Consider the following 26,766-nt stretch of genomic DNA (forward strand, 5'->3'; position numbering starts at 1 on the left):
GATTTATCATCTCATCACTCTGCTTCTGACTGTTTGGCACAAACAACTGGGGGTTGGGGATGGGCTAGGGAGAGAAAGTGGAGGAAAGGGAACATCATAAATAACTAAGTAAAACTCTCCGTAACTTAACAGCTCCTTAGATACCAAGATGGAGAAATCAAAACAGATAGGCAGCATAGAACCAACTCCAAGAGTTTTCTCTTTACTCTGATCCAGAATAAATGACTGTGATCCCTCTGATCCCTGGGTCTTAGAATGAGAATTACACTACCATTCAGTTCAGAATTGGGGGGGGGGGCAAACTTTTTGAATGTTTGGGAACAGAAAATATTCTGCTATCATTGGTAAGGCTCCTGTGGCTGTCTTGGTGGGTCTTGGTTCCCTTAAGCCTTCCCTTAACCAGGTGCCTGAGTGTTATTATGATCATTGGATGGAGACTTACAGGTGTGCTTCACTTCTTGGCAGAAAGAGGGCCTTAAAGAGAAGTTTAGACTAGAGTTAAGGACAGCCTCTATTTACTAGGGCCTGGTGTGACAGCTTAGTGACTTTATTCAAGGACCATGAGAGGACATTCTGGTGTGGGAAGAGGAATAGGGCTGAACTAAGGTGTAGCAGCCCTCAGTAGTGTGTGCTGACATTTCTTAAGCAGCACTTCATGAATTCCAGTTTGAGCCAGATGGTTTAATGCTCAAAGGATCCCTAAGGAAGAGCTGTGCATTATCTGTTAAAAAATAGGAAGATAATGAGTTACTAGAGAGCCTGATATATATTAAGAGTATCTGTGAATCAAGGGCAATGGAGTGAGATACTCTTGCTGACTAACTGTCCTGAAATATTCAGCCCTGATCTAAATGGGTACAGCCACAGTTACAGCATTTTGCCAGGCATCTCCTGGCTTTGTGATGTTTTGTGCCACTGGTGAATTCCCAGTTTCTGTAGACAAGAATGACTTTGAAGGGAGAACATGCTGGAATCAAATGCCCTAAGGGCAATGATGTCTCAAGCACGATGCATTGTACAACCTAAAGAATTTAATGGGTGATGGAGGAGCAGGCAGGCAGGTCTTGCCTTTACTGAATACAGCAGTGTCCAAGGTGAGACCCACCTCCCATTATACAAATGATAGTTGTAGGTATCAATATCACTCAAAGCAGTGTAGCAACAGGGGGAGTGCAAAAGGTGATGAAATAAGCTGCCTGTTGTTGGAACAGTTGAATTGCTTCAGAACGAAGAACTGAAGGTAGTAGCTAAATGTGTTGCAAGGTGATACCTCTGCTGCTGCTGGGCATCTGCCTTTGTTAGACTTAATTGGGCCATTTGTGCGGCCTCCCTGTGCCTGTGGCTCTGAGGCTGATTTTGAGGCAGAATGTCCACTAGGCTGCGGAGGCAAAAGCACAATTGTGCTTTCCATCCCATTTCTCGGCTGGTTTAGATATTCTTGACTGTATTTTAGCGCTCTGACCAGTTTGGTTTTAACTTGGGTGTCTGCCACCTCTCCAATGCTGTTCTGTAGTCTGGTAAACCTTCAGAGTTTTATTCCCAATTTAGGGAATTTATTCCTATTTTTTTCCCCCATTTTTTTGCTTGGGCCATGTTGATAGCTTTTGTTTATATCCCCTCAATTACCCTAAATGATTTTTGATGGGTTGCTGCCTTTAAGTGTTCTTCCCCCTCCTCTTCCCTAGTTATTCTTCAATCATTTTAGACCATGTTAAAGATCATGGTCCATAAGTGAGGGGGAGGTATTGCCAGTGTATATGGTCAGGCCATGTACTGTCCTGCCATGGTGCTTGTAGAGGGTACTTTGCGAAAGGGTGAATATGGTGATATTGGATGCCTCTATATGAAAAGGCTGCTGAATGAGATGATTTGAGTTCCTTTGTCCTGGAGTCCACCTTCTCTCAGTGGAGACATGCAGGTTGATGCAGCTGAGGTACATTACAATAAGGTATAGTTTGGCTCCTTAGTTCTGAGCAAAATAGACTGGTTTTCAACTGGGGTGAGGAATCTTGCCTTGAGACACAGCTGCCTTTATTGTCCCTTATTGAGGGGGAATTCAGGGGCATGCAGAGGCAACCTTAGCAATTAGTATAAGAAATTGCTTTGGCTTTTGCGTTTCTCTTCTGTGTTTCATTTCTGAGGCTTAGCTCTGCCCCAGGATTAGCTCTGTCTTTTTCGTTCCCTGCTTCATGAGCTGCCTTATGTTCATCCACTTTATGCAGACATTTAATTGATGTGCTCCTATGTCTGACTTACTACTCTATGAACACAATGTCTTTCCTAGCCTTTAATTGATTTGGATAATAAAATGCAATTATAAAACTCAATAAAAATTGGTTATTTTAAAGAGAGAGCATTAAAGAAACCTAAGTGATGCTCTGCTGTGTGACCGTATAATAATGCAAAATCCCTTTTGGTTTAATTCTATTTAATTGCTCAGCTTTACTTAGATTGTTACAATTCTGCAGGCTTTCTCACAATTATAAGCAGTGTGCTTATAAATGTTTGCATTTTTTAAAAGTTCCTTGTGTATATAATAATTGTAAATTTTATGTTTTTGTGGTGACTGCTGCCTGCACTGGCATCCTCCCTTCTCCTTCCTCACATGCCTGGGGAACCTGTACTACTATTCCACTCTCAAACTTTTCCTAAACTAGCCAAGTCCTCTTCTAAGGGTTGAATTACCAAACTAGTGGCCACATTAGGAGTAAACATCTATCTGGGTTTTTTAATGTTATGGGAGGATTCTCCCTCCTTCTCTGGCCCCTTTACACTCTAAATGCTCTCTTGCTTCCAAGGAAGGCTTGACCTTGGACAGGAACTAACTAAGAAGAGGTGTGAGGTGTCCCACCAGGGGATGCTCTGGCAAGATTTGTTTGACATGTGTCAGAGATGGGAGGTATTGTATTGGGATGGGAAGAACAGGGTATCGAAAGTGCTTCAGCTATTCTGGGCAGCTGTCTGAGGTGCGTAAATAGGATATGCATTTTTTTCAATCCCTTTAAGATCTGAATCTTTGGGAAATTCTCCTTTACTCAGTGTCTGCTTTTTCACTAGAGAGGAAGAGACCTGATATTTGAAGTTGTGTCTTTGGATTTAGGAAATCTAGGTCTTTTTCTTGAGTGTTACATCTTACTGATGAGTTCCCCCTCTATATATATTTTTTTTTCTTTCTCCTTTGTGTGTTTTCCCTGCTGAAAGTGCCATAAGGAGAGATCATTTCTTATTAGGTGTGACTGCTGGGTTTACCCCAGCAGAGCTGTTCTACCACTGCTGTATTGATATGGGTTAATATCTGGGGTTGTGTGGATACGATAACAAGTTTCTTTGTTTCTCTTTATTTTTCCAGTTGGGAGGCTGTGGAATCCTTGGAGTAGGCATCTGGCTGGCTGTTACCCAAGGGAACTTCGCCACCCTCTCCTCTTCTTTCCCGTCCCTGTCAGCTGCCAACCTACTGATCGTCACAGGGACATTTGTCATGATCATTGGCTTCGTGGGCTGCATAGGTGCCATCAAAGAAAACAAGTGCCTCCTGCTGAGTGTGAGTATTAAGCTGCTATGCAGTGTTTGCTGTCTTAAGGTGCTGGTGTTACAGTGTCCTGTATTTCAGCAGAAGTTGCCCACTTGACATGAATGAGATGTGAGTCATGTTTGAATCAGCCTTTGATAGCTCTAAGGAGCAGCTAGATCATTCCTGATCATGCTTTTAACCTGTCCCTGGAGGATGAGACCTGCAAGAAGGGAATGGTTAGTGGTGGTGTGGGTTTCCTTGAACTCTTCAGGGAAGGGGGACAGGTTTGTGAAGACATCTTTTGCAGTGTACCCTTAAATTACTTTTTACTCAGCTTTGGTAGCTATCAACTCCAAATGTCTGCCCTGGTGGGACTGATGATCTGAAGTCCTGGGCAGAAAGATCGGTGTAGGCAGGAAACATTGTAAAGAGGTTGATTTTGGTTTAAATTGGAAATTAAGTCCTTCAGATTTGGCAATGCTGGTTTTGCTAGTCATTAACTCTCAAAAGGCTGAGATGTCAGGAAGCAAAGGTGCCAGCACAAGGAGACTGCTGTGAAATCAAAGATTAGTAAGGTGCTAGCTGTCCCTGATTTAACAGAGGCTTGAGCCACATCCCTGGTGTATTTTATCAAAATGTAATTTGGTGCCACTCAAAGCTGGACTTTACGAGTAGTGAGTGCCTGCTGTAGTTCGTGTTAGTGTATATTTTGGGTCCTGTTCAGCTAAGACGAGGAAGTGAGGTGATCTTGCTGCTTAAGTCCAGGACTTCACTGTGAAGTGAAGCTGGGATTTAGTTTGGTGAGCTGGTGATTCCTTGGTAAAGGGCTGTTCCTCACTGTGCTTCACATATTCATTTTGCTCCCCTGGGAACTACAGAATAAGTGAAAGCACACAGCCTCCGAGAAAAATGCACCCTGTAAAAATCTTTAAGTGACTGTGAGATTCCAAGCCTCGATAGAGAATTCTTTCCAGACCCCATGCCTTAATCAGTTGTTTCTGCTGATATTTAATCAGTAAAAGTCAGGACTAGTCAGTCTAGACTAGTAAGGACTATTTATGTGGCAGGTAGGTGGTTTGAAACTAAAATTAACAACATAATTTGAAATTAAGGCAAAGCCTTATCATGTAGGTTTGTTCTTAGTCTTCCTTTCCCCAAATTGCTGGTTCTGTTTGACCTGTGTTTGAAATAGTGCTTTTAAGTCCAGGGCCAGGGCATTTGGTTTTGGCCAGCTCCCATTTTTCTAGGTAGTGCAGGTAGCAAAATAAATGGTTGAATGAAAGCACTTCCTGAACATCAAACCAAGACTGTTCTTAGAGTGTGTTGTTGCTACATCTCTTCATCCTTTTCTTATTTCACAGGTGTTCCCAACACTCTGTTCTGCCAAATTAAAAGTAGTGTCTTCCCAAAATATCTTTGTTTTTTGTTAGACATCCCTGAGAATGCCCCTTCTCTACTGCTTTTTAAGAGGACTGTTTTGTTGAAGCTGGGATGTTATAGGATTTACCATCTAAATTGTAAAGGGAAAGCTACGAAGCATGCGCAGCCTTACGTGTTTAACAGTCACTGCAGGATCAAGTCCTTGCACTCCTTTCTATATCTCCCAGGCCATCACTTAATATCTGGCTTAGTTCCTGGTAGTAGCTAAGATTGCTTTTTTAACTGAATTCCTGTAATTTATGTCTCCAGAAGGTATTGCCACAAATGTGACAGCAAGTCATGGAACAAGTTTTCATGCTCGTGTGTGATGTCACTACTGTATCTCCTTCTACAGCGTTTGGTTTAGCTAACTTTTCTTCCATTTGGAAATAGGAGCTTTGATAGTACACAGCCAGAGAAACTGAAGTCTGTCTGCACAGGTGTTTAAGATGGGCTGATGGAGGCTATTTGATTGTATGGGTAGTATATTCTGTTGCACTATTCACTGGATCATAGAATCATCATAGGATGGTTTGGGTTGGAAGGGACCTCAAAGATCATCTAGTTCCAACCCCACTGCCGTGGGCAGGGACACCCTCCACTAGACCACGTTGCCCAAAGCCTCATCCAGCCTGGTCTTAAACACTTCCAGGGATGGGGCCTCCACAACCTCTCTGGGCAACCTGTTCCAGTGCCTCACCACACTCACAGTAAAGAATTTCTTTCTAACATCCAATCTAAATCGACCCTCCTTCAGCTTGAACCCATTACCCCTTGTCCTGTCACTACACTCCCTGATAAACAGTCCCTGACCGTCTTTCCTGTAGGCCCCCCTTCAGGTACTGGAAAGCCGCAATTAGATCTCCGTGGAGCCTTCTTTTCTCCAGGCTGAACAATCCCAACTCTGTCAGCCTGTCCTCACAGGAGAGGTGCTCCGGCCCTCCGATCAGCTTCGTGACCCTCCTCTGGACTCTTTCCAACAGCTTCATGTCTCTCCTGTACTGGGGCCCCCAGAGCTGGATGCAGTACTCCAGGTGGGGTCTCACAAGAGCTGAGTAGAGGGGCACAATCACCTCCCTTGACCTGCTGGTCACACTTCTTTTGATGCAGCCCAGGACACGGTTGGCTTTCTGGGCTGCAAGCGCACACTGCAGGCTCATGTTGAGCTTCTCATCAATCAATACCCCAAGTCCTTCTCCTCAGGGCTGCTTTCAATCCATTCTCCACCCAGCCTATAGTCGTGCTTGGGATTGTGCTGACCCACGTGCAGGACCTTGCACTTGGTCTTGTTGAACTTCATGCGGTTCACACGGATCATATACTTTATTCTCTTAATTTGCTCTCACCTCCTGATATTTGGTCAGCCACAGCACTAGACCAATAAAAAGGCAAGTGCTAAACAAACTTAGGGAACTGGGATGGACAGGCATTAGACAAGGCCTGCAGGCAGTTGAAACAGTTTGTGGTGGGGCTAAAAGCAATGAAAAGCTATTAATGGACTACTAAAATGAAAGGAAGAAGTAAAAGCTAGGATGTTGTGTCCCTTGCATGTTTCAGTAGTCTGTATGCAATAGTGTGATGAAGTGAGGCTTGGAATGGACAAGAAGAAAAGGAAGTGGAATAAATCAAGCTGGAGGGGTACCCAGGGATGCTATCATGGTGGAACGGCAGATACTCAAGTTATAACCTACATGTATGAGATTAAACATTGCTCCACTGAGCAGAACATCACTGTGTATCTGTGAGTAACAGGTTTCATTGACCTCCCCCTTTCCTCTGCTCAATACAGTGTGAGAGAAAATCTGGGATGTTAAGTATGATTGTAGACAGTAATAAAGATGATATGAATGTCATCTGGTTCTCTAGATGCTCTGCCTGTACTGTATTCTCGTCACCTCCTGCTCTGAAATCATGCCCTTAAGATCTCCTTGAAGACACTTAATGGTATCATAAGCATATGGACCACATGGATGTGCCTGGTTTAACCAAGAACAATTTGGACTTTCACTTGCTGTTATCTCCTGTAGCACACCCCGTCCTAATGATAGGTTGGTGTGGTCTTTAGACCTGCAAGGACTGGAAAGACAAATTTCCCTTGCAACAGGAGCACCTCTTGTTCTGCTCCCTAAAAGCAGAAGAAAGAGAAAAGGATGTGGCAGTTAGAAGTTGGGGAAGGATGTAGTTGGGAGGATGTGCTGCTGTTATTGGCTTGGGTGGTTTGGGGGAAGATATTGGAGATATTGCAGGAGGCATGGTGCACCACTGGGATCCTAAAATGGACTGGGAGGGAGCAGGGCAGGAAGAACTACTAGCTCAACCCGCCTTTGTTGGAGGAGCACAATTTAATGTGGTGTTAGACACAGCAGGAATTTTGTCTATGGTCTTGCCTTTATAATTAGTGCTCCTGTTCGATGGTGTGATAAGGGATGAGATTTCCTAAGGAGTCTCCTTAAGCGAATGAGAAATGAGCAGTATCAAAAAGACATTTTAATCTATTTATATTTCATACAGGAGGTTGCAGAGCAGATGAGACTCTGATCCTGTATCTTTGTGTTCTCCACATATGACATTTGTATTGGGTTGTCAGAACAAACCTGTAAGCTCTTTGGTATTAGGCTGCTGTGATATAATAATAATTGCTTGTCTCTGGCATTTGCCAACGACTTTTGAAAGAGAGGACAGACAAAGTGTTTTAAGTAGCAGAGGACAGATGGAGAAAGGAGGTTGAAAGCAGAAGTGAAGTTTAATTTGTAAATGAGATTTTTGCATGGCTGCATGCAATATCAGGAATGATCCATGTTAACTCTCTGAATAGAGTGTTTAGATAGCCTAAGGCTTCACAGTGTTACTGACTTGAGAGGACTTACCTGGTGTCCACCAACTAAGGAGCTGGCAGATATTCCTTACCCAGTGGCAATGTATAGCCAGGATATGCCTCATTTATCTCTTAAGAAACAGGCTCATTCCTGTTTCTCTGCATTCAGAGGACTGGAATAATTTAAAAATCTAAAATAGAGTGTGAAAAAAAATTTAAAATGAAACCTAAACCATCCTATGCGTTCTGCAAAAATACGCAGATGGGGTGAGTTGTGCAGCTGTCATACTAAGATCTTGGTGAACAAAGAATGGATATTTGCAATGATTCTTATTTGCTCCAACTACAATGGGAAAGATAAATTTTTCCATCATTAGATTTCCCTAGGGAAATCAGAGCAACTAGCATTTCTTGAAATTAGTATACAACCTGGTATATATAATCTTGCATCTGAATGTAGATGCAAACTGATGAGTGAAGCAGGAAAACAATACTTTCTTGCTTCAGGAAGATTCCTTTGACATTTCTGCTATGCTTGCTCAAGACTGTATAACAGAGATCCCTCTGCTTCAAGCTCAGCTGTAATTAGAAAATGGCAGCTTTGTTCTGATGGATTGGGTCACTGTCCTGAACAGGTGACAGAGATAATAAGCTAAGAGTCTGACCTGAGAAAATTAGTTTATGGACTTCCATTGATTATTTTTTTTCGTAGGTATTTAATCCTGCATTGCAGGATCACCTAGCTGTACTGCAAATCTCTATAGGCTATCTTGAAACAAAATTAGGAACCCATTTTTGCTCCCTTCCCCTTTGCAAATGTGTTGTAGTTCTAATGTCCATCAGAGCTACTAGCTGTATTCATCATCTTGGTGAATTTTAGCAAAACGTTTAGCTTGAGTGCTCTTAACCCCATTGCAGTGCACGTGCTTTTCAGCTGTCCTTGCAGAAGACGAGGCACCATCTTGCTGAACCACTCTAGCATGATCAGTTACGAAGACTTGATCGTAGTACTGACTTTAGGCAAGTGCTGTATATACATGTGCACATGCCATTGCTGTATGCTGAAGAAATTTATGCCTAATTAAGTACTTTTTTCTCTTTCATGCTCAAACGTTGACCTAGCTGATCCTTAAGTGTCTGTGTAAACATTGCCTTTTAGGTTAATTGCTTAAGATCTGTGTTTGAAGAGCTAAATTGCCTGAATTCTCTGCCTTTCATACGTGTTCAGCAGAGATCTATATTTGTGTGCTTGCAGTGAAAAAGGTCATTATTCCATGGATAGTCCAGGTTAAAAATCTCTAGATGTTAAATCATGATGGATTATGCTATTTCTTATCTGTATTACAGTATCCCCTCCATGCAGCCCATGAGATCAGAATGCTCATTCTGTATAAAACTCCTGGTAAGAGGAGGTCCCTGACGAGTAGAGCTTACCATCTAAATAGATAAGACAAATGGAAAGTATTATTATCCTCATTAGACAGATGGGGAGCTGCAGCAAAGTGAAACTAAGTGCCTTGCATAGGTTGCACTGGGAAGATTGTGGGAGAGCTATGAAGCAAACCCAAACTGTCTAAATCTCAACTCAGTGCCTTTATCATCTTTCTCTGATTACAGAAGAACATGTCTAGCTGTCCTGTGTGCTACAACGACCTTTAAGAAGTATTTAGTCCATGTTTCCATAATAGTAATGACAACTTTGATTTCTTTCATCATATGTATTATGTCCAAATGATAAATAAATATCCCAACGCAAAGTTAGTTCTAATTTTTATTTTGTTGAAAGTGCCTAATTGGCACAATTAGCTGGTTTCCATGAGCTCAACTGCAGGCTGTCCCAGCTGAGCCGATCAGCCTAATTGCAATATTGCCTTCAGTTAAATAGGAAACAGGACATTCAGAAAAGCTGCCAGGAAGGCCATGTGAACATGGTCTAATGCAATTTTTTTGCAAATAAGAACTTACTTTTGGTACAGAAATCATAGTTACTGGTAAAAACCAGTATCAGGCCCTTTGCGAAGGAGGGATTTTGATGTCTATTTTGTTGTTACAGCACACGTGTAGAGATACCATGTTTCCAGACACTTGCAACTGAAATAATAACCCATGTCCTGGAAGGAAATAAGATCCAAAGGCGGTTCTTTATGTCACCCTCTGATTTTGTGACACTTTGTTTTTTCTCCAATGATTTGGTAGAATGAACATGTTGTTCTGCTCCTGGTTGGGATGCGCAACATGGCCAATAATCCAAAGAGGTAGAGAACAAGTATTGTTTGTGTAGACCTTCAGGCCTAAAAAGGCTGTAAGTTAACGTAAGGGATTCTTCACCATATATTTATTGTCCTTACAGGAATATATTAGAAAGGGGAAAGGGCTTGAAGTAGGCAAAATATTTATTCCTCTCTGATTACACAAAGCCAGCTGCCTTCTTATGAGGTGCCAAGGTTGGGTATGTTCCATCAGATCAAGGATTAGATAAGTAAGAAGATGGCTTAGATACACCCTCTTTCCCCTTATTCCTGATTTGTGGATCAGCCTTATTTTTTTTTTTTTTTTTTTTTTTTTTGTTAGTGTAGAAAAGCTGAAACAATGATTAATGAGACGAGGAAAGAAAATAATCATTAACAGACAGATCTATGTGTTCAGCTTAATTTAAATGAGAACCTCATGTTAATAAGCGAGGAGTCTATCACAGTTGCTGGAATGAATAAGATCAGAATTAAACCTTCATACTAGGTCAGGACCAGCTGTGGAAGAACAGATACTATATACCTATCTGAATGACTATCCAGACATCAAAAGCCCCTTATTTATGGAATAGTCCAAGGGGAAAATGAGTGCCCATGATGTCTTGTTACTCTGCTGTTGAGAGTTTTCTGAATTTCAGCCAGCTCATCTGTAAGTGAAATAGCAATAAAGAAAATGAGGAAAAAGTTAATGAGTGGGAAGAAAAGAAGAATAAAAACCCCTACTGTTTTCAATAGCATCACTGGATCCAATCAGAGAGCTGACAGCTGAAACTCCATTGGTGACAGGAAATTTATTTCAAAGCCACTAGATGGGAAAGAAATAGCCTGTGAATGACTTTAACTAACTAATTTAATGCTACACACCAAACACTAGATTCTCATTCCAGCTTAGCACAGGAGCTTATGTTCTTCTAGCAATCCAAGTAGCAAAATCAGGGAAATTGTGGCTGCAGCCACAGCAGCAAGCAAGTGATGCAAAGACCAGGAAGATACCATACTCACAGCCCGAGAGCATTATACGTCATGTCTAACACTTCTCTGTGTAGTGCTGTGTTGCATTGGAAAACCCTAACTTGCTACCTGTTTGGACTGCAAGTACTGAGCACCAAACTCCCCTAGTTTTGTTGCTTCTCCTTTATTATTAAGAATCTACTCCTCATTGCCTTCCAATTTTTAGCTCCTCCTGCTTGGCTGATACTGAAACTCAGGAGCGGACGGGACCTGTCTGAGTCCTCTCCTTCCTCCCTTTTCTTCAGCTCTGGTAGCACTTAATCAAAGGATCTGGGAACAGAGGAGAGAAAATTGTAAAGCTGTTTTTCCTCCCTTCCCTCCCTTCCCTTCCTTCTGTTTTTAAACTTGAGCCTAGACTCAATGTGTAGGCAGCGCTTATGTCATAGGGTAGTATTTATTTTTCTAATATAGACTAATGCAATACCACTAGTGCCTGATATGTTTTGAATTGTAGAATCATAGAATATCTCAAGTTGGAAGGGACCCATAAGAATTATTGAGTCCAACTCCCTGCTCCTCGCAGGACTAGGTAAAACTAAACCATATGACTGAGAGCATCGACCAGATGCTCCTTGAACTCTGACAGGCTTGGTGCCATGACCACTTCCCTGGGGAGTCAGTTCCAGGGACTGACCACCCTCTTAATGAAGAATGTCCCCATTCCTTTTCTGTATTGCCAAGATACTGCTTTATGGCAGTCAGTGTGACAGCACCATGTGCAGGAGTCAGTGGAGCTATACTAATTTATATCAGTTGAAGACTTAATCTGTTTGTCTAAATGGTTGTCAGTGTTTCTGAGTTCCTAACTCCTGGTTGATTATTAACGAGTAGTTTTGAGTGTTAGCAACATCAGCTTCTCTGACAGTGAATGCAGGCTCAAGATCCTCTATCACTTAGAAAGGCTCCCTCACCCCATCTTTTGTCTCAGGATTCAATCAACTCATGTGACAGAGTTTCTTGATAAGACACCTGGCTCTGAGCCATTTCAAAAGGAACCCAGAAACCAAGCCTCATCTTGCTCTACTACTGTCTGTAAGGATTTGAGGTGGGTTACAGATACCTCACTGCACATCAAATTACCAGGACAATTAAGTAATCCAATGAACCTTGCAATGGAAGAGCAGAGCATAAGACTACATGGTGGTCAGGAAAACACTTTCAAGGAAGCCTGTTTTCTGCCAGAGCTTGTAGTCTCTGGACAGATGTGTTCATTGATCTATAAGACTGACCTCTGCTCATTTTGACAGGCTTTTGCTCCAGACCTAGGGTCATGTGTAAGATAAGCAACAGAATTACTCCCATTTCAAAGGCAGAGGAGAGAGACTCTGTGTGCTCCTTGCCAGCTCAGACATTCATGTCACTTTAGAGCATATCATTTGATAATTATTTTCCTAACAAAATTATCTCCTTGGATGGAAAGCGATAGGCTTACCAAAGTAGCATGTATGCTTATATTCCAAATCATTCATTTGCTATTTTATCTACCTTAACACTACTTCTTAAATTAAAGAGCAACACTGGCTTTTTTCTTTAAGGATTAGAATTACCTGAACCTCAGAAAAATCTAGCTCTGGAGGTAAAGAAATGGAGGCTAGTTTGTGTAAATCAGTGATGCCTACACAAGGTGTAGCCAGAGCTGATTTGATATTATAGGCATTTCAGTTCCCCAGAGGGAGAATGTTACCAGCTAAAAGGCAGAATTAGGTAAACCAAACAGACTTGCTGATCATTTTTTAAGCTACTACAAGACTGACCCATGTGCGTCTGATGCAGCAGCCTCTCTGTAGCACATTTGGGAACAGCAAACTGGGGAGAAAAACAGCAGTAGAATTTAAATACAGGCAAAATACTCTACCTTGTCCTTTTTTCCTCTTCTTGACCATCTATTCCATCATTTCCTTCACTTACACATGCAGTACAGTTTCTAGATGCTGTTTTGAGACTCCTAGAAATAAGAGAAATTTTCTGTTGTTATAATTAGCAGGTGAGGTCCCATTGCAAACTTAGCTCACAGTTTGCAAATACATGTAAAAGGAGAACTGCAGAATTTCAGAGTAATTTTTTTCCCCTTTGGCTCATCATAAGTCAGCTGAGCAGCATGATCATGTCATTTGCCCTTATTGTCTTGGGGGAGCTTCTGTCAGTTTGCCCAGCACTTGGGGTCAGCCAGATGTTCGATGTGAACATGAGTGTGAAGCCAGCCCTGCTGACTCACTTGATCCCCAAGCAGGGTGTATGAGGACCGCACGCTGCTACTCTCCTCCTCTTCCTCCTCTCGCGGCACTGAGCTGTCCGATGGTGTGTCATGCTGGAGCTCCTGGGTATGAAATAATCTGGGTATGGTGTAAGTTTAGACACTAACTAACTTTGCATATCTTTGCCATAGATGAAGAATACTGGATTAACCCCAAGCCAGAGCCTTTTAGTTGTATTTTCTATTACCATTAGATATGTTAGACGGACTCAAGCAACTACTTTGTTATTAATGGAAGTGGCACAGGGACTTGTAAGAGCTAGTCTGATGTTTTAGTTCTTCTTCAGCTGCATTGCACTTCACAAGTAGGGTGAGTTTCTGTCTTGACTAGGATAAAGATTGGCACCAAATCATATCACACCTTTGCATTATGTTTGCACAAGAGATGAAGCAACCCTTAAAGAGAGTCAAAGACCAGCGAGACCTTTATTTGTGCTAAGTAATTATAATCTGCGAGCTGTTAAATGGGCCTATACCTACTCACTGTTGTGATGTGAGAGTGATATCTGGCTAATATTTGATTACACTTCCTTGATTTTGAGTCAGTTTTTGGAGAAGATGGAAAATTACTAGAAATACCACAAAATGCCAGTTAAAATCCTGTGACACACAGTATGGCAACGTCAAGTCTCTCAACTCTCACTTACTAATGCAGTAAGACTGAATGATTCCAAGGAGTAATGAGACTGAAATGAAATACTGTTAACGTGTTAAAACTGCATATGTTGTATATCTTCCCAGAAATAATTACTGCAGATTTCTCTGAGCCTTATTGATCAGCAGGAATTTTTGCACATTCATAAAAGATATAGTCCAAACATAAACAGAGCTGTACTATATATCTAGCAGGCATAAAGCATGCACGACACTGTCACAATCACAATGAATTAACTATTAAGGCTTTTAGAGAATAATAGCTGATGAACCAAATTTAAATACATGCCATTTTCATAATGGAGTTTCTGTTCATAAGTTTGCTCATATACATTACTGCCTTTTTTTACAGTTTATGAACAAACTTACATTTTTATGCTAAAAAAAAAGGTCAGGAGGCTAAAGAGATTTACTTCCAAGGAAGTATTAAGAGAGCTAAATATGCACAGCATGGCAGAGAGAGGGCTCAGATGGGACATAAGTCTACAAATATTCAAGGAGCCTAAATACTATGGGCAGAAAGGAAGCATGCATGGTGCTACAAAGGTTAGTAAGTAGGAGCAATGGTCTAGAACTAACAAAAGGAGAATTCAAACCACGTGTCAGCAAAACCTTTGGTACAGAGATGTAGAATCAGAATCTACTATGATGGAAATTGATGGAAGCAAGCTGCCCTTTCCTTTTTGTTGTGAAGTTCATGTGATAGATCAATACACTGGGATTTTATTGACTCTAATTCCAGTTATTTTTATTGTCTGGGCACTGTCCTGTCATTTCGCATTCATTGCTCTGTCTCTTTCTATACAAGTCTTTCAGGCTGCAGAAGTTGTCACTTCTAAGATGCAAGTACAATTCCCATTGCACTTTTTCTTCTGTTCTCCTCTCCTTGCTCAGTTCCTTGGAAAAGAAAATCAAAGAAAATTGTAAAAAACTAAGTGAGCCTATGGTGTTCCCACTCTCTATTAATGTATCAGATCAAAATGCCTTTGAGGAATTATGTTAAATCAAACTGCTTGTGAGAACTAGTGATACATTAAACACCTTTCCTTTCAAAAGTGGAAGAAAGTTGGTTTTTTGGGGTTTTTTGAGTGCTAATAAAATCTATACCATATCAGTTTTTATTCTGTGGAAGTCATGTACCAGTATGTAATAAAAGAGCTATTTTGGGAAACCTTTTAAAATGCTTGGGGATGATCTTTGTATTGCTGTACTTAGAAAGCCAGAGCCAACATTGGCAAGCATTGGTACCTGAAAGCAGGTGTAAAGAGCAGGTCATTCTCCAGTACCTGGAGTTCTGTTTTCCAGTACCTCCATGGAAATTCTTGCATTGATTTTGGCTTTTCGTAGGTGGTTTGATTTTTTTCAGTGTGGAATATGCAGTAAATTTGGCAATAGTTTATAGCATTCTGGATCTCTGACAGTGTTACCCCTTTTTGTTCTCAACTTTATGCATTTAAGTTTATTCATGCATCTGTTTTAATTTGGTTAGGCATGGGGATGCTACACTTCTGTGGGGAAGATATAAGATTTTGACAATGCCAGCCATAGTAATGTGGAATCTCCACTCAATCTAGTAGATATTATTTCAATATAAATAATCATGATTAAAGCACAGCAAAATTACAAAGCATATTAAATTCAAGGAAAGTTCTTCATTTTCAGGCAGCTTGGTAAAGTGTGGCTGCTGTAAAATCCATTAAATTCTTTTGACTTTAATGGAGCTCTGTGAATTTGTAGGTAAAGGTTTGACTTAATTTGTTCAAAAAAGAGAGATACTGTTTACACCTTCAGTATTAAAGGTAACATGCCATCCCTGCAGAATAGATTATGTGCAGAATGTGATGTAATTTTTTTTTAGCATTTCTGTTCATATCAAACTATAATCTAAAAATCAATAAAAAATATTTTTGGCAGATAGTTTAGGCCTAAAGCATAGTAACACAATCTGATAATCCTCCTTTTAACTCAAAAGTAAAGGAACTTCTGCTTTTGATCAGAACAAGCAGAGATCTTTCAAAGGTTGGGAGAGCCTGCACTTTAATATGTGTCTTTGTCTTAAATCAGAATAAAAAGATAGATCTAATAATTGGGTAGTTCTGGGCCGTAGTAAGCCCCACATTCCCTTACATTTCTTCACACTGAGAAAGAATAACATCTTCTTCCAGAATAAGATAAGGCTACATCTGGAGTGCTTAGCCCAATTTGGGGCTCCCCAGTAGAAGAGACGTACATACCAGAGGGGAAGGAGTCCAATGGAGGGCCACCATGATGATTATGGGGCACACGATGTACAAGGACAGATTGAGAGAGCTGGGTTTGTTCTGTCTTAAGAAATTAAAGCAAGGAGGAGATTTTACTCCTATCTTCAACTACCTTATCGAAGAGTCTAAAGAAAATACAGCTTTTGGAAGGATTCGCAGGGATTGGACAAGAGGTAACAGACACAAGTTACAACAAGGGAAATTCCAATTAGAGATGCAGAATATTTTTGTTATCATGAAGATAGTCAAGTATTGGAAAAAGATGTCCAGTGAGGCTGTGGATGGCTGTCCATCTTCATCCTCAGATGCTCAGAAGGTGATTGGGCACAGCTCTGCACAGCTTCATCTAGTTGACTGTGCTTTTAACAAGGGGTTGGACCAGAGGTCACTGCCAACCTATATGTTTCTGTGATTCTAAGAGCTAAGTCTTCTAGCAGCCAGAGCTGGACTATTCTTGAAGACCAAAGTTATATATGTACGCATTAGGACCAGGCAGACAAATTGAAATCCCTCCCAGGCTATGAAGTTAGAGTTCTCTTGGAAGACCAACAATTTTAGCCCGATGAATTCTCTGTAATTTCTTCTACCTGAGGTGCTTATTAATTAGGAAGTGAAATGTAATACTGAAATTAAAGCTGATCAGTGAGGACTTGGTAATGCAGCCTAAATAAAGGGCAAAATGATTGACTGTACCAAACTTGCAGTTGATGTTACAGAGGAAAGCTTACCTGTAAATCTGGGTTTTTTTCTCTTCATCCTGGGAGCTGCTGCAGACCAAGAGCAGTTAGCTTGCTGGAGCACTTTCACAGGAGCAATCTACCTGCTCATGTGTTTTACTTCGTATTGTCTCTGTCAGAAAAGAAGCTAACTGTCTCCTTCGCAGACAGGTTAACCATGTAAGCACTACATGATGCAACAGAGCACAGGCTGACTGTTGAAGTTATTTGTCAGTTTCTTAGGTAAGTTATGCTAATTTGTAGGCTGTTTGGTCTAAACAAATTATTTGCTAAGCCATGAATTTTAAAACTGTTTTGGAATGTGTCACTATTCCAAAGAGGCTGCTGACTTTTTTTTGACTATTTTCTTGCTGTTTGTTGAAGAGGATTTGAATAATACTTTGCAAGAAACTTCTGTCTCCTGTCATTAGCTAAGTTGAGAAGAGGGCCTGACGCACTGAGATCTTGCTGTCTCCTTCCGAGACAGACTCGCATCAAACTAAAAGCATTACTTCAGGGATCAGTCTAAACACAGCATTCTTGATTTTGCCATCAGTTATATCATGTTTAGTCTCAAGCAAAATGTTAGGAGACTAACAAGATGATCACAGATTGGTTTTCATTGTACTTGGTCACTTTTGGTTTTGGGAGACTGTGAGATCAGCTAATCCTGACACAAAGGGATAGGCAATTTGAGCAACATGATAGAACTATTGAGAAGATTTGGGAAGGAGGGGCAGTGGGGAAGCAAAAGATCCAGTCCTGTGTAGTAGTGTGTGATGCTCGGTCGTCATGCAGAGAGGCAAGTTTCTCTAACACTGAGAAAACAGAGAAACTTGTTTGTTTGGGACAAAAACGTAATTAGCTTACTGCTCTGTGCCTTTGTGAGCTGTGATGGAAACGTGGTATAAAGGATGTACATAGGGAACAGTTCTTGATTCTTCCACTGATATTAAGAGGCTGGATGAAGGAAACTGGAACTAGTGGGTCAAAAGCCTAGTACAGCTCCAATGGGGATGGAGTTGCAAGTTGGGACCTCTTCTCTAATAGATTTTTCTCTCTCTGACATCAGGAGGGTGATGCATAGCTATGAGGTAGGCTTGATAACAATTGCATACTTCCTTTTATCTACTCCTTTAATGGGAACCTGTGGGAAAGTCATGGGCTTTATAGAATATGAAGGTAACTGCTGAGAAACTGACCTTAGTTTTCTTAAGGATGAAAATCAGCAGTGGTAGATAGACAGAAAGGCATCACCATACCTCCCTTCTCATGAAAACGTCTGTGGGGTTATGTCAGGTGTAATTTATGAAAAGCTGTGCAGTAGGTACCTCTCCAGTGAACCTCTACTAGTTTGCATCCCACTGTTTGACAAGTAGGGTAGTAAAGCATCTCTCTGTACAAGGTCAGATTAATCTTTTTTTTTTTTATTGAGTTTTACATGAATGCTTTGCTTTGGGATTGTTGTTTCTTCATGCATAAATCTTTATTATACCAACAGCCTGCAGCCCCAGTGAACCAAAGCAAAACTCATTTTTATTCTTCTCTGTATTTATCACCACAGTGAGAAAACTCATTTGAAAAGGAGCTGTGAGTGTTTCCAGCAGGTGTGGTGGGGGTTTATGTGCTGTGAGCCTTCAGCCTTGTATTTCTTTCTTTTAAATTTGAATGGGATATGGCAAGCTGGTTCTGGCCCCAGGTTGGGCATCATTCACCTTGAGATGATACTGAGGATGGAACTGAAAGTGAACTTTTGTTGGAATGCACTATGGGAATAGAGGAGCAGGTTGTGCATGCGTCCATGCATGCACTGTAGTCTGGTGTATCAGAAGATGTGCTAAGGTGTGCAGGCTATGTTTTGCAGCCAGCTCAGTCTGAAGCCTCGATTTTTACTTTCTGACTTGTTGTTTTGGGTTCAGGTAGGGTTATTCTTTAAAGGGGGATGATAAATGTGCTGACATGTAAGTGCCTGTAGCTTTTACCAGGTGGTGAATTTGAAGCCTCCACCTTAAAGTTGCCCTCACCTAATATACCTTTGCAATAAAAGATACAGTGCATGTCTCTACTGTCTGCAAACAGTGTAATTACTAATACATGTTAGTTATCTGTGATATAACAGTGTAGTTTTTGTCAATGAATGCAAATAGTAAGAAAGATAAAACTAGAGGTTTTATTTAAAAACAAAAATATTTTTCTATGGAGAAAGAGTATAATCCTACTTATCTATGTTTTGACTTTCTGAACAGTGTACATTAATTTTGGTTCACTGTATGACTTCCAAAATCTGCAGCACATGAAAGCAATTTCCCACCAGTAACAGCTTAGAGTAACTTCTGAGTCTGTGTAGGGAAAGACTTAGACATGGTACGTAACCATCGCTGAGAGGACTTTTAGTCTGAGATTTCCTAAATTTTGAGTGCTTGACTTCACAGTTTTAGCATCTTTTATGATGGCAACGTCATACCTATTTCTCTAATATGAACTGAAGAAAGCAGGACCACCATCATGGTCTCACCTGAAGATCCACCCCACAGCCTTCTGCTGCTGAACACAGTGGCACAGCTGGCAACAGCAGCTGCCTGCTCCAGACCTGAGATTAGGGGTTTTAGCAGAGTTGTATGGCTTAGTGCTGCAGGGAAAAACACTCTCAAGTTTTGAAATTTCCCCTAATTTACTGCCAATTAAGATGAACTTTTAATTACTGGTTTTGGTATTAAGAAATAATGACAATTACACACTTGAGGAAAAAACTTCAACTTCCCTTTAGACACCTCTCCTCCCCCCTTGCCAGTCTCCAGTCCACTGCCTGCATATTATACTCAGTCATGGGGGTCAGTGTGGTGTGCTTTCCTTTTTCTGCCACTCTTTGCTTCTTGCTCTTTTTTTTTCCATGGCTCCAGCATGGGGTCCTCCACAGGCCACCATCCTCCCAAAGGCACAGCTCCTTCTGGGTATCCATGTGCACAGGCATCCTCTGCCGCTGCACAGGCCTTGCCTTTTTCTCTGGTGTCTCCTGCCCTGATTGGCTACTGCCATTACATCCAGTTTCTCTAACACTGGTATCCAGATCATACCCTAAACCAAACCATTCCCCATCTGCTGTTAGAAATGTTCTTCCTCAGGCTTCCCAGCAAAGTCATTCCCTGGCTTCATCTCTACTGTCTCCATGCTGGTATGTGTGGAGAAGGGAGGAAACACTTTCTTGAGGGCACAGGAAAAAAAGGTCCCTGAATTTTACTCTGGTTCCTGGCCATAGCCACTGTTCCAGGTCATGTCCTGTGAAGCAAGACTGGAGGCCATCAGCTCTGAGAGTACAGCAGAAAGGCATTGCGGGCATGTGGGTACCACAGGAGCAGGAAAGATGCTGTGGGATGGTTTATGAGTTGTCTGGTCGCACATGAGCTGTGGGATGGATGTGAGTAGGCTTTTTGTAGTTGTAGACTTTTAAGGTTTTAGCTGCTGAGTCCTCTTATCTCTACTGGATGTATGAAATGCAGTTTTTTGAAGGCTAATAACTTTCCCACAAAAATCCACTCATAGTTGGGTGAGACAAAAGGCACGTGCCTGAAATGGAGCTGCACTTTGTTTCAAGTCCCTGCTCTAAACACCAGAGTGTGAGAGGATTTCAAATTAAGCCACCAGAAATTTAACCTGGACAGAATAACATACTTTACTGTTCTTCATTCTTAGAAATATTCAAAGTGCTATTTTTGAAGTTCTTCCAAAACCTCTTACCCTTTAGACAGAAACAAGCTCAGTATATATAAGCATAGACAGTTGAGGTTTGGCAAAATTCTAAGCTGACTAAATTGGGGTCCTGTGGTAAGAAATGCTGATCACTCTTTATGATGGGTACAAGTCCTTCCTTTGTTCTAGAAATCACCTGATGTAATCCAGGCTATGCCACTGAATTTCAGAGGGAGACAGTGGTGTTTGTGTGCACATTTTGGAAAGGTCATGCTTTATGGATGAGCAAAAAAATACCCCACAGCCAAATGAAGTATAGCAAAGTGTCTATGCATCTTTGCAAAGAGTGCTATGCTTTGTCCTGTTTCAAGGACAAAGGCTATGCAGCAGGCTAAAATCGTAAACATAAAAAGCAAGCTGCACCAAGACTGGTTTGCAAAGCCATACAGAAGGTCAGTGTTGGATAGTAATGATATGGAAATCAGCTTGGATCACGAGTGTGAATGAGTTCTGTGATTCACAACTGGGCAGTAATAGGATCCAGTATTAGGGTCAGGCAGGTGTGAAGATACTAGTGATGAAGATTTGAAAATAAACTTTAATTTAAGACTCACGAGGCAAAATGCAATGAGTTCTGTAGACAGTGTAATTGTACTACTGGAGAAAGATATTTTCCCCTTCTTGACCTTTTGCCCTCCATTCAATCACAGAAATCCATAGGTTCAAAGGTTTGGTTTTGACTTACCAGGCTGTGAAGAAGCTCTGATAAGGCTTTGTAGTTATTAAACTTTCATAGGTTTGCAGCCCTGTGGTTGAAGCTGAAGAGATGGTAACTGTTTTTTTTTTCTCTTGGGGATGGGATTTCAATTAAGTCAGTGTTGCTCAGTATTAGAATTCAAGCCTTGCAGGCTGCTAAGTGTAGGGAGTTTATATTATATGAAGCTGGACCTTTGCCTGAGCCTAAAAAGTTTACAGAATGACTCACTCTTCTTTACCTGTATCTGCAAAACTCAGTTTCATTTAAAGCTCCACTAGCGCTTGTTCTAATGTCGGTGCAACCGCTGTGTTGATGCTGCCACAGACCTGTGCTGCAGACCCGTCCAGCACCTTAGCAAAAAGCAGAGGATATGGTTTTTCAGAAGTGTTTGGCATTACCAACAGTTCCTCTCACTGAAGTCCATCAGAGCTGAGGGCTTTAGAGAACCTACCTGAAATCCCTGTGTTAAAATTTTTTTATCCACTCCTTTGAGCTTTTGACTACTGAGTTTTAGACAGTTCCATGGCTTATGAGGAGAAAAAGAGATGTACCGACTTTGCTTTGATGTCTTCAGTGCAAGTCAGCCCCTTTCAATTGAAACCCCTGGGTGATTTGTGTAGCTACCCAAAACTGCTTGTAGAGCTAACTTGGTATACAAGCTTTTTGGTGTGCCTTTCACTTCTCCTACAATCCCCCTTGAAAGAGGCTATGACTTTATGGTTTATGTGCTAGGCTACCTTCTCTTGCAATGGAAAGTCTAAGCTGTGGATTTTGCTGATATCTTGTTAATTGGAAAGACCTGATGGGGAAAAAAATAAAGGAAACCTAGCCTGGGAAGAGTCCTCAAGGGTTACTGTCAAATAGAGTACTGGGCTGCTGGAGGGAAAGGTCTTTGTGGGATTTTATGCTGTTCGGCTCAAATCAGTGATATAAATCAGCCATGCTAATGCCCGTGTACTGTTGTTTCCTCACTAGTCCTTTACCTGCTTTTTCAGTTGCTGCATGTCATGTGCCTTTTGTTCTGCTGTAACACAGCAGTTTTGCATCTTGCTGCCTGTATGACTCCCACTCCCCATTCTGTATGATCTGCTCAATGTACTTATTGTGCATCCAGAAAAAGCTGAAATAGATGTTGATGGGTTTTGCTTTTTGTTTTTCCCCCATCCCTTCTTCTCTTGACAGTTTTTTATCATGCTGTTAATTATATTTCTGTTGGAGCTCACTGTTGTGATTCTGTTCTTCGTCTACACTGACAAGGTAAGTCAAATTCTTCATTTTTCTTTCCTCTTCAGCAAATTTTTATGCCCCTATTCCCTATAAATAAATCATGAAGCACTTGGCTTGGTATGCACGTCATGTTTCTGTCTTCCTTGAGACACTCCTCTCAGAAGGAGCTCTCTCAGAATGCATAAACAGCCTTGCAGGACTGGGCTATCTTGCTTGCTCATGTGTATAACTCAAGGTCACAGATACTGCCAAGTGCATCTGCCATTTAAAAAAAAAAAAAAAACCCACAACCAAAACCAAACACCAAAACCAAACACCAAAAACCCCCACAAAAAAACCAAAGAAGCCAATGACCCTTACTAGGCACATGTAGGAAAAGGCAGCCATCAGAATGAATAGGATGTTTAAAAATTATGTTTACAATTTAAGAACCACAATAATGTTGTTACAAAGGAGGTAGCCTTAGCACAGGCAAAGGCACACAATTCATGCTCCTTCCAAGTTGCTCCTTGCAGCGCATGTGCACTTTGATTCTAGTGGAAAGCCAGGGTAAATGTATAAAAGTTTAATTAGCAAAGCCTTTGTTTGTGGTTTCAAATTTTACTTATGTTTGACCTTTGTTCCAAGAAATACTTGGTATTTCTGTTTTAAGGGCAAGGTTGCCTATCTGAATTATCTTTATCCTTAAAATATTTTTTCTTAAAAAAAAAAAATCTTACATGAATACGCCCAAAACAAGGGCATAATTGTGTGTAACCTGTCTATTCAATCAAAACTGTCAAAGTCTCTTATAACCGAAGACTAAGGGAGCTTGAAAATCACAGGCTAGGTGGCAAAATTTTGCCATGAATTAACAGTCATGAGGTACATTGCCAATAAACATCTTCTTCTGGAATGTAAAGACAAAATAACAAAAAATAATAAAAATAACTATAGAAAATATCAAAATAAAAATAAGGTTAACAGTGGACCTAGTTATACTCAGTATGTTTAGCAATAACCTGGGTGAGGAGTGGATAAGATGTCAGCATTACTTTATAGAAAGGCTCCGAATTAATTAAGGAACATTGTGAGTGATTGTGAGGTGCACTTCTGAAGGACTGTAAAGAGCTAGGTTGCCAAATGGCATGCTGTAGCTGGAACATGGCATTAACTTGCAAGGTAATTAAAGTAGAAGGGGCAATTTAAAATTACTTGTATGCATTATTGGATTCTGAATTACTTGTAACCTCTTGGGAAAGAGATCTACACGTCATACATGACAGCTTAATAAAGGCATCTACTTAATATGCAGTGGGCCTCCAAAACCCGAATACAACGCTTGGCTATATAGAGAGAGTCAGTTAGAAAATATTATCATGTCATTGTATAAATTGATGGACTCACCTCACTGTGAATTTAATGTTGAGTTTTGGTTACAGAAACAATTAGAAGTGCTAGAAAGGTGGGAGAGAGCAGTCGTGAAGAAGGATTATGGAGACTACCCTAATTCAGTTTGGGAAAGGAAAGAGATCCTCTACTTAAGAGATCTTAAGAAGAAAAATGATAGCAGTTTCTAAAATATGACATATTAAAGAGCTGTCCTGAACACAAGAAATACTTGAAAATATTAAGGAGCAGGTTTAAACCAGAACTCTTTCTTATGCTCCACATCATCATCTTGTAGAATTCCCTGTTGGCTGTTGTTGAGGCTGATAGTTTGATAAATGTGTGGGTATGGAGGAAAGAATCAAAAAAAAAGAAACATTTTTATTCATAAAGCAATCAGCACTGTTATGTTGACAAGTGTGTCACAGAGAATGTTGGTCCTTCAGAGATAAAAATAGTGAAAAAGTGCCAGGAAGGAGTCCCTCCTTCCTTCAGCCTATTGGTTTTCAGTGGGATTTATTTGTTTTTAATAAAGAGATCAGGAAATTTAACTTTCCTCTGAGTCACGTACTGTAGGTTGATGCAGGAGGTACACTACAGTTGTCTGTAAGATCAAAACAGTCTAAAATACGGGCTTCAGTTCAAGTGCAGTTTTACTGACTAAAGAAATTGCTGTAGTCCGTATATTGTGGATGATCAAATTTAGAAGCTCTTAATGTTCCTGTATGACTTTAAATCCATGGTCTTATACTGAGGAAATCAATAGTTTGTCTCTGTGTTACACTTACAGTCATGTCTACAGAATAAATAAAACAGGAGCAGCCTAAAACTAGTATTTTCATACAGCATGCTTAGATTTTGTGTGCTGTCTTTCCTCCTGTGAAGAACAATATTGTCACGCTTACTGGTATGGGGAAGCAGCTGACCCAGACAAGTTCACCACAGTAATTGTTAATGTGGTTCCTGGGAAAATCAGTGAAGGAACAATCTACACTAACACTTGCGCATCAGAAGAAAGCAACATTTGCATGTGCAAAAGTAGAAAAGGACTCTGCAGATTAAGTCTTTGAGGGCTTCTGTATCATTCATATGTGTATATATACACACATCTGTATATATAAAATCAGTTTTTTCCAGTACCTGGTAGTCTTCTGTTAATTAGGAGTGTGTGTACATGTAAAATTCTTCCCAGGATAAAATGGGGCCAATCGTTACTTTCTGTTTCTGTCTTGAGATGAGGTTGAATAATGGATTCCCTTGCAGTTTTCATTTACTCCCACTTTGTCAAGTGGAAGGAGTTCGGAGTGGATACTTCATCCCTTGCTACAAAGTTTAATCAATACTCTCCTCTTTCTGTGAAGCAGGACAGTGTTATTACCCGATTTTGGTGGAGAGGCAGGAGCTGAGAGTTGCCCAAGACTCTGCAGGCAGCTGGGGCCAATTCTAAATTTAGAGCTCTTAGTGTTTTGGGTGACAGCAAGGGATTTGAGAGACTGAGCTGTGCAGACAGCAGGGCTGGGTATTGCAGCTGACTTATTAGTACTTGTCCAGTGAATGATACGCATTTTATTCCTTCTGCTGCAGAATGGACACAGTAGCAAGCTAGTGCTTGCACTGCAGTATCAGCCCAGGGTGGGTGTGCATCCAGGTGCATGTGGACACAATGCATGGTCTCCCAAGCTGTGAAGTAGTCTCTCTGTATCCATTGCTGGGACTGTTGCTTTAGTAGCATACTAATTATTAAAAAGCATCAAGTCAAAAGTCCTTTACAGCCATTCACAGATAGGTTTTTGGCACAAAGCTTTTATTCTTTTGCTGTGGAAGAACGTGCTGCTGTTGAGGTTGACAGGACTGGCTACTGGGACTCAAGGCAGTGTAGACTGACCCGTTCTCATTCATCAGCTTGGGAGAAGCCCAAAAATTGCCTCTGCCTTTCATTCTAGTGACTTGGCAGCAGCCTCTCTGAGATTTTAAGCAACCAATGTGCTCCCATGCCCTAGAATGTCATCTTCTCTTTTCTTGATGGGGAAACATTTGTCTTGATCTCATGAGATAAATGCTGCCCTGGACTTCATAACTCTTTCTCTGAACTGGCTATATGGTCTGATGTTGTAAAGAGAGAGGGGCTTGGAGAAAGCTCAGGAATACATAGTATTAGGAAGGAAAAAGGGATAATGCCTTGCTTCTTGGAGCTGCACTATGGATCTCTTTGGCTGGGCCTGAGCTCGAACCTTGTTCGCTATTCTTCGAACTGTCCCAGCTGGTTATGTTACAAAATCCCTTGAGTTCTGCCGAAGTGAAATGTGGGCTGTGTGGGAATAGAATGAGGAAATGCATTCCTATGGGATGATTGCCAGGAAAAATATACAGCACTTTTATTTTGTCCTGGCTGTTCCCAAAGCAGCAGAGTGACTGGTTCATAGGCTGTCTTCAGCTCAAAGTGGGCACCCAAGGGACTTGGGAGATCCTACTGGTGTTTGTGCATGTTCATATGCAAGTTCCCAAAATGTAGCTTTTTATTTTTTTGAGGGCAGAAATATCAGCCCAAGAGATGTGGGCATTGAATGGAGTTTGTGTGATTATGGGAACTAAGGCAGGTTGCTGTCACTCTGAGAGTACTATTTTTTCAGGCTAAATTTATGCCCCCATTTAAAGCAGTCCAAACTCCAGTGACATTGCTAGAGTCATGTGAATGGCCATCCATCTGTAGTTGGAATATTCTCTTTAATATGTTTTATTTTTATTCCATTAAAACAAAACAGCATTTGACATTTTTATGAGTTGATTATTTCTATGTGAGGCTCTATATGTCTTTATAAAAGATCCACGGAGTACTG

At 40.9% G+C, this 26,766-nt stretch overlaps 1 protein-coding gene across 19 annotated transcripts in view; it reads left to right on the plus strand.

Annotated features, from left to right (window-relative positions):
• The window catches only part of TSPAN4 (tetraspanin 4), a 468,762-nt gene that overhangs the window by 388,441 nt on the left and 53,555 nt on the right, over window positions 1-26,766 (plus strand). For 17 of the 19 annotated variants that reach the window (XR_012835748.1, XR_012835749.1, XM_075754869.1 and 14 more), the window contains 2 exons: window positions 3,350-3,541; window positions 22,517-22,591. Coding sequence is in view for 17 of the 19 variants with exons in the window: in XM_075754869.1 (XP_075610984.1) it covers window positions 3,350-3,541; window positions 22,517-22,591 (267 nt within the window). In the remaining 2 variants the exon portion in view is untranslated. The remainder of the gene's footprint in view (window positions 1-3,349; window positions 3,542-22,516; window positions 22,592-26,766) is intronic. The other 2 variants (XM_075754880.1, XM_075754879.1) reach the window with 1 other exon arrangement.

The sequence above is a fragment of the Balearica regulorum genome, chromosome 5 (genome assembly GCF_011004875.1).
Source record: "Balearica regulorum gibbericeps isolate bBalReg1 chromosome 5, bBalReg1.pri, whole genome shotgun sequence".
NCBI lineage: Eukaryota > Metazoa > Chordata > Aves > Gruiformes > Gruidae > Balearica > Balearica regulorum.